The 21634-nt window shown below is 38.5% G+C and overlaps 1 protein-coding gene across 1 annotated transcript in view; it reads left to right on the forward strand.

The window, feature by feature from the left end:
- The window catches only part of RP1 (RP1 axonemal microtubule associated), a 202090-nt gene that overhangs the window by 147988 nt on the left and 32468 nt on the right, over window positions 1-21634 (forward strand). The window contains exons 10-13 of the mRNA XM_058699582.1: window positions 95-171; window positions 276-307; window positions 451-580; window positions 19495-19598. Coding sequence (XP_058555565.1) covers window positions 95-171; window positions 276-307; window positions 451-580; window positions 19495-19598 — 343 coding nt within the window. The remainder of the gene's footprint in view (window positions 1-94; window positions 172-275; window positions 308-450; window positions 581-19494; window positions 19599-21634) is intronic.

Below are 21634 nucleotides of genomic sequence, written 5' to 3' on the forward strand. Positions count from 1 at the left end.
CTGTTACCTGTTATTTCTGACTTGGTTCCATAATTGCCAGTGCTCAGTGTAAGTGTAAAGCCACAATATTCCTGATACATTTTTCTTTCCATAGATGGCTGGATCAAGGGGAAGATGATGGTAAAATTGCCAGAGAACTGTATGCCAGAGATAACAGTATCATTTTTGTGCGTGAGTGTCTTATATGCACATTGCTGGGGAGGTTCTCTTACGATGATTGAGGAAAGCATGACTCTGCTGAAATTAATGATTTTCTCTTTCCTTTATACCTTCAGGGCAGAGGCTAGAACTTAGTAGAAGAGAAACAGTAAGATTTTACTTTTGGCCTTAAATTATTTGGTGTCAATAGTGTCCAAATTGCTATTTGATGTGTTAAAACAAAAACAGTATATAATGTTCTCTTTGTCTTCTCATGTTGGTGTTTTTGTTTTGTTTTGTTTTCATATGAAGTGGGCTGCAGAAAGATGGAAGTTTATGAAAGGAAATACTCTTCAGTTCTACAACAAGCTCACTGGAGGGTTTGTCCGTCTGCATCCAGATGGCACAGTTGATGCACTTGGAGAGAAGACAGACAAATGCGGTAAAGTCATTTGGCAAAGCAGCTGGTGCTGTGGCAGTTTTGGGAACTAGAGGAAGGCAGTTTAATTTATGGTTTTGCTTCTTTTCACATGGCTTTACACCAGTATTAGGCCATTTAAACAATTCACGACTTACACTAATACAAATAATCACTCGTGACACGCTTTAAATCCGGGCAGATGATGTCATTTTGCGGAACAGTACATCATGAAAAAACTTATATTTGCTATTAATTGAAGAATAAAATGTAGGCAATTAACATTAATTGTTCACAAAATTGAGCTCTTGAATGGTATGGCCATTAAGGAATTAGATTGGTTCTACTAAATATTGAGTGACTGTTCTGTTCAAAACACTATGTTAAATAATTTGAGGGCCACAGAAATAACTAAGACAGTATTCTGAATTCCAGAGGGTCACAACCTAAAAACGAGGACAAACACATATGATTCTAATAATGATTTGGTTTTTCTTTTTTCTTGGTAGCTAGTGCCATCATAAAGATACAGAGGAAGAACTAGGCAAAGAAAGTCTAGATTTGACGTTTAGTGATGCCATGACCATAAGAACTAATGAAGAAGGGGAAAACTGATTATGTTAGATCTTTGACTATAAACCCAAACCTCTAACTCTTTTTGAAACAAATTTAGTATTTAAGCAAAATTTTCCAGCTGCGTCTGTGAATATGACTTTGCTGTACTTTGTTAGAAGCCATGTTGTTTAATAGCCTCTAAGATGTGCTGGAGATTTTTCCTCAAAATGTAACGTCCTCTACCTTATATTAGAGATCCCAAGAAATCATCCAGTTTTCTCCTCTATGAAAATACGTGGAAAGCTAAGAATACTTCCTAGTAGCTTCTCTTTCCAAAATTAATCTATCCCTTAGACATTTTCTTTACCTGTTGGTTCCCATTTGGAATGATTTACCTACTTAGATCATTCAAAGTGGCCCTTTATATCCAGGACCCTGGGGCTGGTGGTTTTTTCCTTATTGAATATAGTATATTGTATTTCCAAATGTGGTCGCAAAAGTATCTGCTGTTGTTAAATCAGAAACTGTGAAGGATCTAAGTTTTGCCCTATTTTCAGAAAACATGAGAATACAGTCAAAGACCAAGACCATTCATTTCCCACAGCAAGTGCAGCAGCCAGAGCAACATCTTGCTTGGTTCCCCAAGTCTGAATCCCACAGCATTTGAGGTGAAGGCTTGATGGAACCTGCATATGTGGGTGGGTGCGTTAAAGGGGAGAAATCCCCCAAATCAGGAAACTCTGGTCTTATATAGGGTTGCCCATCCTTCCTTTCAGAAAAAGAGCAAGAGAGACAGAGACAGAGAGAAAGGAGACAGACAACACCTTTTTTTATTCTGGAACATAAACAAATCTTCTCCAGGGAAGGGAAGGAAAGGCCTTTACCTTTTTATTCTCCTGGAGAGAGAGAGAGAGAGAGAGAGAGAGAGAGAGAGAGAGAGAGAGAGAGAGAGAGAGAGAGAAGGAGAGAGAAGGAAAGGAAGAGAGGGAGGGAGAGAGATGAGAGAAGAGGAGAAGAGAGGTAAGGGAAAGGAAGTGGAGGGGGAGAGATCTCTAAGCTTTATTATGACGGATTGTTTCCTTATATAAACCTTTTGTAAGTGTCTTTATTCAGAGGGCCGGCCTCTGCAGGAGAATGACAGATGTAGGGAGGATTGTCTTCTTTTTTTCTTTTTTCAATGTTTTGTTGTTTTTTTTTTTTTTTTTTTTTTTTTTTTTTTATTTATTTTTGGGACAGAGAGAGACAGAGCATGAACGGGGGAGGGGCAGGGAGAGAGGGAGACACAGAATCGGAAACAGGCTCCAGGCTCCGAGCCATCAGCCCAGAGCCTGACGCGGGGCTCGAACTCACGGACCGCGAGATCGTGACCCGGCTGAAGTCGGACGCTTAACCGACTGCGCCACCCAGGCGCCCCGGGAGGATTGTCTTCTAACACTCATCATACAACCTAATCTGTAAAGGGACCTTGCCACTTCCACATCAAGAAGTGGAATTCATTTCCTTACTTACCCTTTACTGGGTCAAGCCTTTCTACGCAGCTTGACTGATACAGTGCAGATGGGGCAACACTGTAACTTGCAAAATCCGTATCTTCTACCTTTGTCTCTTGGATTAATTCCTCTTGGAAGCCAGTCCTCCTGCTACAAGAAAGCCCAGACAGCCATCAGAAAGAATTGATGCTCCGACAGCTCCAACTGAGTTCTTGCCCTGTAGTCAAATATGTGAGTTCCTGTGTAGACCACACTAACTGGTACATATGGAAAAGAGAAACTTTTTACCCCGAAGCATTTCTAGCATCTTAATATGCTAGTCCTTTAATATATAAAGTAGAATGAGCAGTCCTCAACAAGGGAGGTACAGGATAGTATGAGTAATTTTCCTTGGCATAACTGGCATTTTTGCAACAGGAGGTCTTTTATGTGTGATAATTACTTGCAGCATTATTTCCTGATGTTATGCTCAGTATCCTATAAATTCACACTCATGAATCGGTTTTCACATGCCTGGAAAGTGTTGGGATGAACAGTGCTGACCCATGGACATCTTTTCAGGAAAATATTTTAAGAACTTGTCTCTGAGATAAGTTTGCTTATACTTTTCACTCTACAAAACAATGTTGTTTTTATCACCATGAAACAATAACTTTTGTTTAGTCATCAAGCTGATTGTAAATTTAGCTATTTCCATACGCAGAGAGTTAGATGCTCATTTCTCTGAGAGCTGCTAAACCATTTATTGGCAATACTGGACCTAAAAGCATGACACAGTGTGGGAAGATCTTTGAAATAGGTATTAAAAACAATACTATGCCAACATTGAGAATGACAATCATAAACAAGTCTTCTTGTCTTTAGTGTGATATCTTAGAACCAAAAAGAAGGACCAGACAACCAAAGCAATTCAGTTTTTAATTCCGAACCCTTGATAGTTACTTTATGTCAGGGCCAATTTCACAAACTTCCCCTACCCCCAAATTTCAAAAGATTTACTATAAAATACAGCTTTCCATAGTTTTCTCACTTTATAGTTTTGAAGAAAAAAATTCATAATCTAAATTGAGATTTGACTTATAGTCTAACAGGAGTAAGCATGAATTTTAAAAATGTAAAATATATCGTTCTACTGGAAGCTTCCAATTGTCATTATTGTCTTCTGCATCGTCTCTAAGAATCGAGGTCAATAGTTGTTCAGTAGTCTCCCCTTATCCCTGGTTTCGCTTTTCACAGTTTCAGTTACTTGCAGTCAACTGTGATGTGGAAGCAGATGACCCTTCTTCTGACATGTCGTCAGAAGGTCAGTAGTAGCATGACACTATGTCACAATGCCTACGTCATTTACCACACTTCATTTCATCATGTAGGCATTTTATCATCTCACATCATCACCTGAAGAAAGGCGAGTACAGTACAATAAGATATTTTGAGAGAGAGAAAGAGACCACATTCACATAACTTTTATTATAGTATATTATCATAATTGTCCTACTTTATTATTAGCTATTGTTAATCTCTTTCTGTTCCTAATTCATAAATTAAACTTTATTTTAGGCGTTTATGCAAAGGAAAAAACATGGAATATATAGGGTTTGGTATCATCTGCAGGCTTAGGCATCCACTGGAGGTTTTGCAGTGTATCCTCTATGGATAAGGAGGAACTACTGTACCAGGTTTTGATGATGGATTTTTGATTTTTGTTTTTGGAGTGGTTATTTGGTTCCATGTTAGACTAGCGCATATGGAAGAGGTGACTACATTCTTCAGTGTAGGAGTTTTAAAAATCTGTCCACAAATTACTTGACATGGACTTCTTCAAGATGTGGGCCCACTCTTCTCCCCTTGAATATGGGATGGACTAAGGGACTTTCTTCTAACAAATAGAATATGGCCTGGGCGGCTCAGTCAGTAGAGTGTCCAACTTTTGATTTCAGCTCAAGTCATGGTCTCATGGTTCATAGGATCGAGCCCTATGTTGGGCTCTGTGCTGACAGCACTGAGCCTGCTTGGGATTCTCTTTCTCCCTCTCTCTTTGCCTCTCCCATGCTTTCTCTTTCAAAATAAATAAACCAAAAAAAAAATATGTTAGAAGTGATTGTGTGTGACTTTTGAAGCAAGGTCATAAAAGGCATTATAGATTTTTCCTGGTGTTCTTTTTGGATCACTCACTCTGGAGGAAGCCAACTGCCATGTCTTTTGGACATCCAAGCAACCCTATGGAGAGGGTTTCCAACTTGGAAAGGAACAGAAGCTTCTTACCAACAGCCATGTTGAGTGATCCATCTCATGAGAGTATCCTCCAGCCCCAGTCAAGCCTTCAAATGACGACAGACCCAATCAACAACTTGAGTGTAATCTCATGAGAGACCCTGACCCAGAGTTACCCACCTGTAAGAAAGATGTGTCAGTATATTCTCACCCTGGACACTATGATGGATTCTGCCTTCCCCTCACTCTAAGTTATGGCAGCATCTCTCCTCTCTCTAATCTGAATTCTCATCATCTTTCTTGCATTGCTGATTCATTTCTACATTTTTTACTGGTGGATTAGGAAGTCCTGTATATTCAGTTTTTTTCTATACTGAAAACTATAAAATATTTTTGAAAGAAATTAAGGAAGACCTAAATAAGTAGAACAATATCCTATGCTCATGGATTGGAAGACTTAATATTGTGAAGATGACCGTACTTCCCCAAATTATCTACAGATTCGATTCAATCCCTGTCAAAATGCCTTTTCTACAGAAAAACTAATCCAAAATTTATATGGAATTCAAGGAACCCTGAATAACCAAAACAGTACTGAAAAAGAACAAAATTGGAAGACTCACATTTCCTGATCTGACAAATTACTATAAAGCTACAGTAATCAAAATGGTATGGTACTGGCATACATATTGACATATAGAACAATGGAATGGTGTTTTGTATATTTTATGGGATGATCAGTCAGGTGCAAAAGACATAGGAGAGGCTCAGAAAAACAAGTTTCATTATACTCACAGATCCTAAAGACAGGAGGCATAATATATCATGCAGGCCCACAGAAAAACACCAGGGAATTCAGAATACAGAAGATAGGAGAGAGGGAGCACTTAGGCCATGACCTTTATTCGGATTTCCACGGGAAAGGCAAGGAAGGGCAGGGTAAATAGTTTAGGATTGGCTAATTTGAATAGTTTCACTGAGTTTTGGACTATAGAGGTGGTCTCTAGTTGCCTGGTACTTGGTTCTGGGATGATTAAGACAGAGGAATGTTGCCTCCTGGGGTACGTGGGCCAGAAAGAGGAAGTATGACTCTGGATTGGTTAGTTTGAATATTACAGGTCTGCTGTAGTCTGGATCTTTTACTATCTCTAAGAATTTAGCCCAGAGTGACGCAGTCTCTCCCAGCCAGAAAAAATTTTAAGATGTCGAACCGTCATAATATACAGAAAACTTAAATTATACACAATGCAAGTAGAATTGGGAGCCTAGAAATAAACCTGTACATGTATGGTCATTGATTTTTGACAAGGGTGCCAAGACCTTCAATTGGGGAAATAATAGTCTGTTCAACAAATAGTGCTGGGACAACTGGATATCCAAATACAAAAGAATGGAGTTGGACCTTTACCTCACACCATATGCAAAATTTAGGTCAAATGGACCAAAGACATAAGATCTAAGACTATAAAACTCTTTGAAGGAAATATATGTGTATGTCTGCATATCGTTGGAATAGTCAGTGGTTTCTTGGATATGACATCAGAAGCACAAGCAACAAAGAAAAAATAGGTAAGTTGGACATCATCAAATTAAAAACTCTTATGCATCACAGGATACTATTAAGAGATGGAAAGGTGACCCCCAAAATGGGGGAAGATATTTGCAAATTATATATCTGATCATGCTCTAGTACCCAGAATATATAAAAAGTTCTTAAAACTCAACAACATGATAAAAAAAAAAACTAAAAATGAGCATAGAAACTGAATAGACATTTAATCAAAGAAGATCTACAAATGGCCAAAAAATGCATAAAAAGATGTCCGCTGTCATTAGTATTAGAAAAGTGCAAATCAAAACTACAGTGAGATAGTACTTCATTACCCACTAGGATGGCTATAATAAAAATAACAGAAAAGAAAGACCTAAATATGAGACTTGAAACCACAAAATCGCTAGAAGAAAATATAGGCAGTAATTTCTTTGACATCGGCCATAGAAACATTTTTCTAGTTATGTCTCCTTTGGCAAGGGAAACAAAAGCAAAATTAAACTAGTGGGACTACACCAAAATAAAAAGCTTTTGCACAGGAAAAAACCATCAACAAAACAAAAAGGCAGCCTACTGAATGGGAAAAGATACTTGCAAATGATATATCTGATAAGGGATTAATATCCAAAATATATAAAGAACTTACACAACTTCAAAACCAAAACCTCAAATAATTTGATTAAAAATGGGCAAAGGACCTGAATAGATATTTTGCCACAGAAGATATACAGATGGCTATGAAAGATATGCAGATGGCTTTTCATATGCATATGAAGAGATGCTCAACATCACTAATCACCAGGGAAATGCAAATTAAAACCACAGTAAGGTGTCACTTTACCTGTCAGAACGGCAAAAACAAAAAACACGAGAAATAACAACTGTTGGTGAGTATGTGGAGAAAAAGGAACCCTTGTGCGCTGTTGGTGGGAATGCAAATTGTGACAGCCACTGTGGAAAACAGTATAAAGATTTCTTAAAAAAATTAAAAATAGAATTCCCATATAATCAAGTAATTTTACTACTGGGTGTTTACTCAGAGAAAATGAAAACACTAATTTGAAAAGGTATATTCACCGCTATATTTATTGCAGCATTATTTATGATGAATGCATAAAGAAGAGGTAATACACACACACACACACACACACACACACACACACACACACACACACACACAATCTTAGGTATAGAGAACAAATTGGTGATTGCCAGAGGGGAGGTGGATGGGGGATGGTGTGATAGATAAAGGGGATCAAGAGTACACTTACCTTGAACACTGAGAAATGTATAGGATTGTTGAATAGTATACACCTGAAACTAATATAACACTGTATATTAATTATACTTGAATAAAAAATGAAAAACTGTAATTGTTATTATAAAATTCTCATCTGGAAATTCCAAACAAACAACAGGACATAAGTGCTTGTGAGGATAGGGAGAAATCAGAACCTTCATACGTTGCCAGTGGGAATGCAGAATGATTCAACTGCTTTGGAAAATGATTTGGCAATTAGTAAGTTAAACATAGAATTACCATGTGACCTAGCGTTTCCACTCTAAGAGAACTGAAAATAAAAATGTGTACACGAATGTTTACAGCACTATTCGCAATAGCCAAAAGACAGAAAGAACCCAAATATCCATCACCTGATGAGTGAACAAATGTGATATCCATACAATGGAACATTATTCAGCTGTACAAGGAATGAAGTACTGATTTATGCTGCAACATGAATGGACTGTGAAAACATGCTAAGTGAGAAGCCAGACATAAAAGATCAAATATTGAATGATTTCATTTATATGAAATATCAGAATAGTCAAATTCATAGAGACAAAAAGTGGATCGAAGGTGCTGGAAGTGAGGGGAAGAGAGATTGACAGCTTAATGGCTACAGGTTTCTTTTGGGGTGATTATTTGCACAACACTGTGAATGTACCACTGAATTGTACACTTCAAAATGGTTAAAATGGTGCATTTTATGTTATTTTCCTGTGGTTGACTAACCTCATGAGCCCCTGGGCACTGCACGAGAGCAGAGGTAAAATTTACATTTGTAGTTGTTACGGATTTGTACATTTGTTAACAATCTCTAACAAAAAAGGCAATAAAGTGTTTTGGTAAAAGGACAGCTCTTTCCAGTTCTCACAAAGGCATTATCTCACTCGCCAGTCTGGTCGGTGGGAGCGCATTGCAAACAAACAGGTTTAACAGGAAGAAGGAGAGTGGCAAACTGAGCCAGGAATGCACACTTCATATCGCGACTTGAACTGGCTTTCTGTAAAGGGCCTCAGGACTGCAGTAGGTTGGAGGGAGTGGCTGCAGCACCTTCTCCTAGCACCTCGTCTTTTCGCTGTTCCCTACTGGAGTGGGAGATCCAGCGTTCTCCGGGAGGTCTTGGAGGTGTGTACGTGAAGACTACGTGTTGTCAGGGGACTGTTTCTCCCCGTGTCTCTCACATTTCTGTATGATCTGGGTCTCCTGCGCAAAGCTATCCGTGGCCACGTTAAGAATATCTGCATAAAGAGATACTGCAAGGCAAAGAACATCTCCTTTCCTGAAGACCTTCAGGGATAGTAAGGTCTTCCGGCTTTCCTCAGAGAACATTTGTTTTCTAGTTAAGATAATCCCTCTCTGTGGTCAAAGATTGGGCGGGTTGGCAAGCAGTTCGTAATAAGCTCGAAGTTCCTCAGGTGTGATCCCGTGTCACCGTGTGCAGTGGCAGTTACCTCGCCCCACTCTGCATTGCCCTGATGGGGTTCGGGGGCCAGGGGAATCGGTATGGACCTGCACTTTGTGCTGCCTGCTGTGCCGGGTCCGATAAACTACTTAAATTCAGCGAGGCTTGCTGTGTCGTCACCGGCTGAATTCATGCAAGTGTGGCTGGCTGGCTAACAGCTGCCTGCTGCGTAGGGACTGCTTGTCTGTGTGATACACAGGTGTCTTCCTGCAGGCTGTCTGTCTGTCCGATGGCGAGAGAGTGGCCTAGAAGCACTAGATCATAGGGAAGGACCATAGGAAGGCCAGAGGCTGACTTCAGCCCCTGATCTCTCTTGAATCTGAGGAATGGATTCCTGGGGTTCCAGGGATTTTAGACGAGGCACAGATAGACACGTAAACAGGTGCCATCTAGCTGCCCCGGATGGCTGCCCAGTGCAAAAAGGCCTCGCCTTGATAGGATTCTTCAACATCAGGAAGCTGTTGATGGTAGTACAAGAATGCTAATCTAGTGTGGCAGACACTAGAGTGGGCCTGTCAACAAGCTGGGCCTGCAATTCTGCATTCACAGTAATTCATATGAGCGATAAATCACATACTGACTTCACCTGGTGAGTGAAGGTGATGAGGGAAACCGGGAGAAACCAGGTAATGCTCCTTTCCCTTCCGAGTAGCTTCTAAGCAACCGCACCTGAGCTGAAAGTGAGAGGTACTTTGAAATTTCAAAGACTTGAGCTTCCTTTCCTTTCCTTTCCTTTCCCTTCCCTTCCCTTCCCTTCCCTTCCTTTCCTTTCCCTTCCCTTCCCTTCCCTTCCCTTCCCTTCCCTTCCCTTCCCTTCCCTTCCCTTCCCTTCCCTTCCCTTCCCTTCCCTTCCCTTCCCTTTCCTTTCCTTTCCTTCCTCCCCCTCCCCCTCACTCCCTTTCTAATGTTTATTTTTGACAGACACAAAGCATGAGCGGAGGGAGGGGCAGAGAGACACACACACACACACACACACACACACACACAGAATTCAAAGCAGGCTCCAGGCTCTGAGCTATCAGGAGGGAGTCCCATGTGGGCTCGAACCCACAAATTGTGAGATCATGACATGAGCCTAAGTCGGATGCTTAACCAACTGAGCCACCCAGATGCTCTATGACTTGAGATTTTAATACTCAAACTACAGGGGTAGGTTGTGATCTCAGGGTTCCTGAGTTTGAGCCCTGTATGGGGCTCTCTGCTGTTACCGTGCAGCCTGCGTTGGAACCTCTCTGCCCCTCCCTGATTTGCACGTGCTCTTAAAAAATACTCAAACTACAGCATAAAACATTTATCAGAGTTGATCTGTATGGTTTTTCTTTCAAATTAACAATTTTTTTCATCATTCTAAAATAAATCCTGAAGGAAAATTTGTTAAAATTACATTAAATATATATATTAACTTGGAAGAAATTCGTGTCTTCAGTGTTCAGACTTTTCTTTTAGGAATTTGTCCTACACTTAGTTTTCAGAACTTCATATATATTTTTTTTTTTTTTTTTTTTTTTTTTTTTTTTTTTTTTTTTTTGGGACAGAGAGAGACAGAGCATGAACGGGTGAGGGGCAGAGAGAGAGGGAGACACAGAATCGGAAACAGGCTCCAGGCTCCGAGCCATCAGCCCAGAGCCTGACGCGGGGCTCGAACTCACGGACCGCGAGATCGTGACCTGGTTGAAGTCGGACGCTTAACAGAACTTCATATATATTTTTAAACTATTTTCTCTCTTCACGTAGTTACTGCATTGCCTTGTTAGTGTTATGATGAAGGTTTTGGTTTCTATTATAAATAACCCCCTTTCTATTATAAATAACATATACATAAAAATAAAGAAATCTACAGGTTTTATGTTTTATTCAGTATTTAATAGGTGCCTATTTGTCAGGTATTTCTTTTGAATTTTACTACTTCAAAGAGTTTTTTCAGGTATTACAGATATAATAAACTTATCTACTTCCCAATAGTTAGATCTGTTTTGATTTCAAGCACTTTTCAGCTGGCAAGAACATCCTTAAGAAGGCAAAATAATGTTGGTAATACTGACGTTCTCATTTTGTAACTAATATTAATGGAATGTCTTTATTGTTTATTAAGAATTGGGTATTTGAGGAGTAGTTGATAAATAATACCACCTTTTTCCCTTCCTGTGTACAGAATCAATTACAGGATAAGATACAGAACGCAGACACATGGAAATTGAGATCTCGGCATTACTGCTGATGGGGTCAAATAAGGATATTAACTCTTACAAGTGACAAAGAGCTGCCCCTTACAAGTGACAAAGAGCACAGCAGAAAGGACCTTCCCTGAGGGTGGCTCCTTTGGGAACAGAAAGGGCCTAGACTGCAATACTAGCTTCTTTCAAAGCACCAAAGGTGCTCTGTTCCATGGTATGGAGTGTAGGGGAGTGTGAGAGTTAGCATGGGGAAAGTAGATTCTCCCTTATATATAATGTGGTTATTGATTTTTAAATACCAGTCCTTTAGAGTGATAGAAAAAGTCACATATTTCTAATTTTACTAAGAACCCTATTAAAAATGATTTAAAAATTAAATATTACTACATTTCTCTGGCGTCTTCTGGATTCATGATACAGTTTTTCATATTAGATTTAGAGTTAATAAAGGTTACTTGAATAAATATATTTTCTTAAAACTAAGTATTTCTATTCTTATATTAAACTTTGCTTACTCATGGCAGATAACTCTGACTGTAATTTAAGTGAGATTTCTAGTTTTTTTTTCTTTTTTAGAAATTATAAATTCTGTTCACAGGAGAGACTTATTAAATGTAAACACATACATACATACATACACACACACTTAAGTACTGGTCTGGATGTTGGAAACATTACAGGAATCAAACAAACAAAACCTGTGCCTGCTTAGAGTTTGCATTCCAATGAGATTGGTGTACCTACTTTGGGAGGAGTGAGGAGTCTTTTCAGCTTTTGATTTTACTAATTCTTTTTACTCTTCAGAGTTATTGAGACATAATTTACGTAAAACAATGTGTAAGTTTAGATACACAACACGATGATTTTATAAATGTATATATTGCAAAATGATTACCACAGTAGGGTTAGTTTACACATTTGTGTTAATGGCCTATAATTACAATTGTTTTTGTTGTTGTGAGAACAGTCAAGATCCAATCTCTGAGCAGCTTTCAGGTATCTGATACAGTATTGTTGGTAATAGTCACTATGCTGTATATTACACCCTCAGAACTCATTCATCTTATAACTGGAAATTTGTACACTGGCCAGCATCTCATTTCCCCCACCTCTCGGCCTAGCAACCTCCAGTCTGCTCTCTGTTTCTCTCAGTTCAGCTTTTTTTTTTTTTTTTTTTTTTTGTAGTTTCAAGTCTTTATCTAAATTCCAGTTAACATACAGTGTAATATTAGTTTCAGGTGTACAATTTAGGGATTCGTCACTTTCATACAATACCCAGTGCTCATCACAAATGCCTTCCTTCATACCCATCACCCATTTAATCCATGCCCCAACCACCTCCCCTCCAGCAACCGTCAGTTTGTTCTCCACAGTTCAGTGTCAGATTTACAAAAAAAAAAAAATTTGGTTCTCAATATAAGTGAAACCATATGGTATCTGATTTTCTCTGTATGACTTCCTTTACTTAGCATAATACCCTCAAGGTCCATCCATGTACAAATGTTAGGATTTCATTCTTTTTTGTGGCTGAAAAATATTCATCTACATCTATCTGTATTTTCTTATCCACTCATCTGTTGAATGACACTTAGATTTTTTTCCATTTCCTGGCTACTGTGAATGAACATAGGAGTACAGATACCTCTTTAAGATAATGATTTCATATTCTTTGGATATATACGCAAAAGTATATTGCTGGAAAATGAACTGTTGGGACATCATCAAGATAAAAAGCTTCTGCACAGCAAAGGAAACAATCAACAAAAGTAAACGGCAACTGACAGAATGGGAGAAGATATTTGCAAATGACATATCAGATAATGGGTTAGTATCCAAAATCTGTAAAGAACTTAACCAAACTCAACAACCGAAAAACAAATAATGTAGTGAAGAAATGGGCAGAAGACATGAATAGACACTTTTCCAAAGAAGATCTCCAGATGGCCAACAGACACACAAAAAGATGCTCAACATTGCTCATCATCAGGGAAATACACATCAAAACCACAATGACATACCTCACATCTGTCAGAATGGCTAAAATTAACAATTCAGGAAACAACAGATGTTGACAAGGATGTGGAGAAAGGGGAACCCTCTTGCACTGTTGGTGGGAATGCAAACTGGTGCATCCACTCTGGAAAACAGTGTGGAGGTTCCTCAAAAAGTTAAAAATAGAATTACCCTATGACCCAGCAATAGCACTACTAGGAGTTTATCCAAAGGATACAGGAGTGCTGATTTGTAGGTGCACGTATATGCCAATCTTTATAGCTGTTCTATCAACAATAGCTAAATTATGGAGAGAGCCCAAATCTCCATCAACTGATGAATGAATAAAGATGTGGTATGTATATACAATGTAATACTATTTGGCAATGAGGAAGAATGAAATGTTGCCATTTGCAACAATGTGAATGGAACTGGAGGGTATTGTGCTAAGTGAAATAAGTCAGAGAAAGACAGATATGTTTTCACGCGTATGTGGAATTTGAGAAACATAAGACCACAGGGGAAGGGAAGGAAAAACAAGTTATAAACAGAGAGGGAGGCAAACCGTTAAGAGACTCTTAAATACAGAGAACAAACTGAGGGTTGATGGGAGTGGGGGTTTGAGGGGGTGGGAAAAATGGGTGATGGGCATTGAGGAGGGCACTTGTTGAGATGAGCACTGGGTGCTCATGTAAGTGATGAGTCATGGGAATCTACTCCTGAAGCCAAGACTACGCTGTATGTTAGCTAACTTGACAATAAATCATTAAAAAAAAAATGTCCACAGGCAGGAGCTGTCCTGTAGGAGTTGCGAGTTTTCAGCCTCTGCCCCAACAAAATACTTATTTATTGTAAAAAAGTATATTGCTGGATCATATAGTAATTCTATTTTTAATATCCTGAGGAAACTCCATAGTGTTTGCCATAGTAGCTGCACCAATTCACCTTCCCACCAACAGTACATCAGCGCTACCTTTCCTCCAGGTCCTTGCAGGCATTTGTTATCTCTTGTCCTTCTGATAATAGCCATCCTAATTTGATGTAAAGTGGTATCTCATTGTGGTTCTGATTTACATTTCCGAGATGGTTGGTGTTGAGTACCTTTTCTTGTACTTTCGGCCATTTGTATGTCTTCTTTGGAAAAATATCTGTTCCAATGTTCTATCCATTTAAAAATTTTTTTTTAACGTTTATTTATTTTTGAGACAGAGACAGAGCATGAATAGGGGAGGGGCAGAGAGAGAGAAGACACAGAATCTGAAACAGGCTCCAGGCTCTGAGCTGTCAGCACAGAGCCCGACGCGGGGCTCGAACTCACGGACTGTGAGATCATGACCTGAGCCGAAGTCGGACGCTTAACCGACTGAGCCACCCAGGTGCTCCTATCCATTTTTAAATGGAAGTGTTTTTTGTTTTTAATCGTGTGTGTGTGTGTGTGTGTGTGTGTGTTATTTGTTTTTTGGGTTTTTTTTTTTGCCATTGTGTTGAGTTCCTTATATATTTTGGAAATAAATCCCTCATCAGAGATACGGTTTGCGAATATTTTCTCCCGTTCTGTAGGTTGCCTTTTTATTTTGTTGATTGTTTCCTTTGCTGTGTGGAAGTCTTTTAGTTTGACGTAGTACCACTTGTTGCTTTTTATTTTTGTGGCTTGTACTTTTGATGCCATATCCAAAAAATCATTGCCAAGACCAACATTAAGGAGCTATTTATACTGTTCTTCAACAGTATGTGGGCATCCAGTTTTCCAGAACCACTTATTGAAGAGACTATCCTTTCTGCATTGAGTTTCCTTGACTCTCTTGTCAAGTACTAGTTGACGGTGTATGTGTGGGCTTATTTCTTGGTTCTCTATTCTGTTCCATTGGTTTAGGTGTCTGTTTTATTTTTTTTTTATTTTTATTTTTTATTTTTTATTAAAAAAAATTTTTTTTCAACGTTTTTTATTTATTTTTGGGACAGAGAGAGACAGAGCATGAACGGGGGAGGGGCAGAGAGAGAGGGAGACACAGAATCGGAAACAGGCTCCAGGCTCCGAGCCATCAGCCCAGAGCCTGACGCGGGGCTCGAACCCACGGACCGCGAGATGGTGACCTGGCTGAAGTCGGATGCTTAACCGACTGCGCCACCCAGGCACCCCTAGGTGTCTGTTTTAATGCCAGTACCAAACTGCTTTGATTACTGTAGCCCTAATGTAGTTTAATATTAGGATGTATGATTTTTTTTTCTCAAGATCACTTTGTTCTTTCTCAAGATTATTTTGACTATTTACAGTCTTTGTAGTTCCTTACAAATTTTAAGATTACTTGTTTCTATTTCTATGAAAATGCCATTGGAATTTTAATAGGGATTGTGTTGAAACAATAAATGGCTTCAGGTAGTATGGACATTTTAACAGTTTATGATTCATGAATATGGGATATATTTATATTCATGTCTTTTTAATTTTTTTAATCACTGTCTTACAGTTTTGGTGTATAGATCTTTCACTTTCTAGGTTAAATTTATTCCTAAGAATTTTCTTGTTTTTGATGCTATTTTAAATTTTTTCTTCATTTGTTTTTCAGACAGTTTGCTGTGAGTGTTATAGAAACTCAGCTGATTTTTGTGCATTGATTTTGTATCCTGCAACTTTACTGAGTATTTGTTTTATTAGTTCTAACAATTTTTGGTGGAGACTCTCATATCACCTGCAAGTAGAAACAATTTTACTTCTTCCTTCTGAATTTGGATTCTTTTTATTTCTTTTTGTTGCCTGTTTGCTCAGGCTAGGCTTCCAGTACTCTGCTGATACGTACTGGTGACAGTGGGCACCTTTGCCTTCTTCCTGATCTTAGACTTGTTTTAGTTTTTCACCACTGACTATGATGTTAGCTGGGGGCTTGTCATACATGGTCTTTATTATGTAGAGGTAAGGTTCTCCCATCCCCACTTTTTGAGAGATTTTTTTTCATGAAATGATACTGAATTTTCTCAAATGTTTTTTCTGCATCTATAGATGATTGTATGATTTTTGTCTTTCATTCAATTAATGTAGTGTGTCACTCTCTTGATTTGAGTATTTTGAAACAGTTTGCATCCCAGGGATAAATCCCACTTGATCATGGTGTATAATGTTCTTAATGTGACTTCAGATTGAGTTTCCTACTCTTTTGTTGAGAATTTTTGCAATTTGTATTTATCTATAATATTGGCCTGTAGTTTTCTTTTATGTTGTTGTTGTGGTTGTTGTTGTTGTTGTTGTGTCCTTATCTGGCCTTGGTAACAGGGTAATGCTGGCCTAGTAAAATGAGTTTGGGAGTGTTCCCTCCTCTTCAATTTTTTTTTTTTTTTTTTTGGAAATGTTTGAGAAATATTGGTGTTAATTGTTCTTTAAATATTTGGCAATTTTACCTGTGAAACCATTAGATCCTGGGCATTTCTTTGTTGGGAGATTCTTGATTACTGACTGCTGGTCATCAAAAGGTGTCTACTGCAATGTGTAAGTCAAACCATCCCCTTCCATGACTAGTCTGTGGCCCCTATACAAATACCTGAGAGAGAAGGGCCAGTGTATGTCTGAAGGCAACTTCTTTTATTCCCTCCTATGGGTGGGACATAGCTGCTAATGGGTTTGAAGTAGAATAGAAATACTTTGATAGCTAAGTGGAGGTGAGATTTCAGGATGTGCAGGGAGATTAGAGAAGGAGTGACCAGTTAGAAGCCTCTTGTAACATGTCAAGCAGAAGATGATGAGGACCAAAAATACTTCAGTGGGAATATTGGTAGAGTAGAGGGGATGCTTTGAGGAATTTCTAGGAGATAAGATTGGCAGGCTTTCATCATTTATTGGTAGAGGAGTATTAAGGGCAAAGGTTACTCTCAGGTTTCTGAGTTGGGTGATTAAATTGTTGATGGGATCGCCAACTAAAGCGGAGATACAGAAGATTTAGGAGGAGTACATTTGGAAGCTAGGAATGTAGGGGAAATTGTAAGCTCTCGTTTGTATATATGGAGTTTGAAGTGTCTGTGAGATACCCAGTTGTTTATGTTTAACAGGGAGTGATATATATGAGCTGATGTTGAGGGGGTGGTTTAGATTTTACTTGGCATTTATCACTTTATGGATTATCAAAAGAAACTTCCCAGGGAGCCAGTGAAAAGTGAGAAGGTTAATCAGCTGAGGACAGAACCCTGTGCATGAAAAGGGCAATTGAGAAGGAAGTTAGTGAGGAGGGCGATTGTGAAGTTTCAAAAGGTGCCTGCAGGTTCAGATGGAGTAGAGAGGCAAAGCCAAATAAGGACTGAAACGCTTCTGTTGGATTTTGGCAATTAGACTTCGTTTTGGTGACATTAGTGTGACTAGATCCAGTGGATGTTAGAATTAGCCAGGAACTTAAGATTATATAGACTTACCTCTTGTTTTTATTTTTTTTAAGTTTATTTACTTGAGGGAGAGCAAGTGCAAGTCGGGGAAGGGCAGGGGGAGAGGGAGAGAGAGAATCAGAAACAAGCTCTGTGCACTGTCAGTGTGGAGCCCCCTATGGGGCTCAATCTCATGAAGTGGAGATCATGACCTGGGCTGAAATCAAAAGTTCTCTCCTTAACTGACTGAGCCACTCAGGAGCCCCACCTCTTGTTTGTAAAGATAAGAATGTTGGACAGATAAGAACATTGAGAATCTTTATCTAGGTTACAACTTAAAATATTTCATGCACGTAGTAAGTGGTCAGTAAATAGTGGTTGAATGAATTATTGAACTCTTTATTGCCAGAACCAGAACTAGAGTCTTACATCTAGATTCTAATATGAAGTTAGATTGTTGGAGATATTTCTTATTTTTTGATTTAGGCCTGCATTGCTATGATCTTCCCTCTTTTTTTTAAAAAAAATTATTTAAATTCCAGTTAGTTAGCATACAGTGTATGAGATCATGAGATCATGAGAACCATGAGATCATGAATGACCTGAGCTGAAATCAAGAGTTAGTCGCTTAACTGACTGAGCCACCCAGGTGACCCACATGTTCTTTAATCATCACATTTTTGTGGATTTCTGTTTTCTTCTTGTACTTGGTTTCTTAGTTTTATATCGTTGTAGTCAGAGAAGATTCTTGATATGATTTTGATATTCTTGAATTTACTGAGACTTGTTTTTGGCCTAACATATGATCTGCCCTAGAGGATGTTTCATGTACACTTGAGAAGAATATGTATTCTGCTGATCTTGAATAGAATGTTCTGTGTATGTCTTTTAAGTCCATCTAGTTTAACATATTGTTTAAAGTCAATGTTTCCTTATTGATTTCTTTGTTTAGATGTATTCATTGTTATCAGTCAGGTGTTAAAGTTCCTTACATTATTGTAGTCTGTCAGTTTCTCTCTGGATCTGTTAATATATACTATACACACACACACACACACACACACACACATACATATATATGCATGTGTGTGTGTATATATATATATATGATTTAATTGACTAAAGAATATTTCTTGAGAAATTACTATGTTCTACACACTGTTCTAAGTGCAGTTATATGGATGTATACAGAGTAGACAAAAATTCATGCCTTGAAGAAGCATACATTTTAAGATAAAAAGGTATATAAAAGTATACTGAGAACCTGGGGTGCCTGGGTGGCTCAGTCAGTTGAGCATCTGACTCTTGATCTCAGCTCAGGTCTTGATCTTGGGGTCATGAGTTCAAGCCTCACATTGGGCTCTGTACTGGGTGTGAAGCCTACTTAAAAAAACAGTATATTGAAAACTGAAAACAATCAGATATGTGATGACATTATCTTAATCATCGTAATCCTACAAAGCAGTCACTAATGTTCAAGTCATATGTATTTGCAATGCATTATTATATTATAATGTGTTATTTTATTTTACCTCAAGTCCCTGAGATTTATGGAATGGAATTTTGTTTTTTGCACCAGGATAATTTATTTTCCTGGAATCAGTTCTGTCCGATATTATTCTTTGGGGTTCTATCAGGGCTTACCGATTAGCATGGAAAGGCGTTAGGGATTTTCTATGGAAATTCCACCAAATTGCCAAGCAACTCGTAGACAATCAAAGGTTAGTGGCATTCTGTCTTTTGACTAGTTAAAAATATTTAACTGAGAGGTGTCATAAAATGTCTTATCAGGAGGTTTCAGTGTATAATTGAATAAGAAAAAATACTTTAAAAGCATGAATTACTACTTGCTAATACCTAAAATGTTTTCCAGGTCTCTTTGATGTTATTTTCAACAAAGGAAATATGTGCATTTTCCAGAGTCATGTAATCAGGCATCTTTCTCTTGCTGTTGACAACAGCACTGTCACTGGAATGGTGTGTAGTGATTTTGTTTATTTGCTGTTTATCAATAGTGTTGTATCCATATATAATTTATTTTTATAAGATTATCAAATTGTATTTCCTTTGGCTTTCCCTTTCACCCTTTTCATTATTCTGTTTTGTCTAACTTTTGATATTCTGTTGCATAAATGGTCCTAATTTCAGCAATTAAAATTTAGACAAGAAAACTAGACCACTTTTCTGATAACATTCAAAGTATTAATAAGCCTCCAAAAGGGGACGATCTGATTTCTCAAAGGTCCCTTCAAGGAGCATATTATTGGGGAAGAAATACTAATAACGTCACCTAAGGATGCTTTGTATTGCTTAGTTTAGGTTTGAAAAGTAGCTTTTAATATATAAAGCTGTTTTAAAAAATATATGCATGTTATTTATTTTGAAAAATGAGACCGCATAGGATAGCTGTCATGCACTGTTGTAAAATGTTTAATATGTGTTATAACGCTTAATCTTTATATCTGCCCTGTGAGAGAATCCGTTATTATCCATGTTTAACAGAAGAGGAACCTGATGTGTAGGAGGATGAAGTGAGTGGCTCAAGGTCACATAGGCAGTAAATGTGGAAGCAGGAATTGAATACTGGCATTCTGATTCTAGCACTCATGCTACAGCTTTTCATGTAATGCTATATAATATTACATGATTTTTGACTCGTAGCGTGTTATTTTTTTTTTTTTTTAAAATTTTTTTTTTTAACGTTTATTTATTTTTGAGACAGAGAGAGACAGAGTGTGAACAGGGGAGGGGCAGAGAGAGAGGGAGACACAGAATCTGAAACAGGCTCCAGGCTCTGAGCCATCAACCCAGAGCCCGATGCGGGGCTCGAACTCACGGACCGTGAGATCACGACCTGAGCCGAAGTCAGATGCTTAACCAACCGAGCCACCCAGGCGCCCCCCGTAGCGTGTTATTTAACTTAAGGGAAAATAATAATTATTGAAAAAAAACTTATATAATTTGTAGGCTTGAAATTCAGGCTAAATGATAATCCGTCAAATTTTCTTTACAAAGTCTTTTCTCCTCTGCTCTGGACTTAGCATGTCATCCTGTGCTGTACTTTGTAGCACGTCCTGCTCAGCACAGATGCTGGTCATAGTAAGTGCTTATAAATAAGAATGTAGTAAGTATGAAATCTACTTAATTAGATCAAGAGTTTGAGAAATTTATTTTTCTTAAAAAAAAATTTTTTTTTTAACGTTTATTTATTTTTGAGACAGAGACAGAGCATGAACAGGGGAGGGGCAGAGAGAGAGGGAGACACAGAATCTGAAACAGGCTCCAGGCTCCGAGCTGTCAGCCCAGAGCCCGACGCGGGGCTCGAACTCACAGACCGTGAGATCGTGACCTGAGCCGAAGTCGGACGCTTAACCGACCAAGCCACCCAGGCGCCCCGAGAAATTTATTTTTCTAAACTCAAATTAAATTTACTTCCAAGCCCCTAACCCATTAGGTTGGTGAGAGTTTCCATCTTAGTTACGATGAGACTCATCTTGTTACACACAAGACTTTTCCTGGTATGGGGGTCTGGGAATATCCAGTAACAGCCCTTTTGGCTTCAGTCCACACCAGTAACTGCTGATGTACTCATCAAACATCAGATGGCTTCTTGGAGACGAATAGCCCTGTTGCTTACCTACCATATTTACACAAGAGCACTTTGCTGAGTTTGGTAGCTTTAGTGAGTGCCATGGGCCAAGCCTTTCAAGGACACCCATGTGTCCTTCCTTTTCAGGCCCAATGCCTCCCCAAGGCACTGAGGGGAAATGGGGTAAAATCTCAACTAGTACTTTGAGCCAGGAATGTTTCCCTGTAGCATAACCTCCTCGATTTGCTTAATTTTTTTGTAAACAAAACCTAATAATGCATGCCTGTTAATTTCAGCTTTTGGTCCAAAGGAGTCTTGAGTTAGGAGAACACAAATGAAGAAATGAAAAATAAACAACAGAATACAGTAACTCATTAAATTCTCCTGCTGCTGAAGTTTTTTTGTTGTTACCTGGTACTCTTCC

The sequence above is a fragment of the Neofelis nebulosa genome, chromosome 14 (assembly GCF_028018385.1).
Source record: "Neofelis nebulosa isolate mNeoNeb1 chromosome 14, mNeoNeb1.pri, whole genome shotgun sequence".
In the NCBI taxonomy this organism is placed as follows: domain Eukaryota; kingdom Metazoa; phylum Chordata; class Mammalia; order Carnivora; family Felidae; genus Neofelis; species Neofelis nebulosa.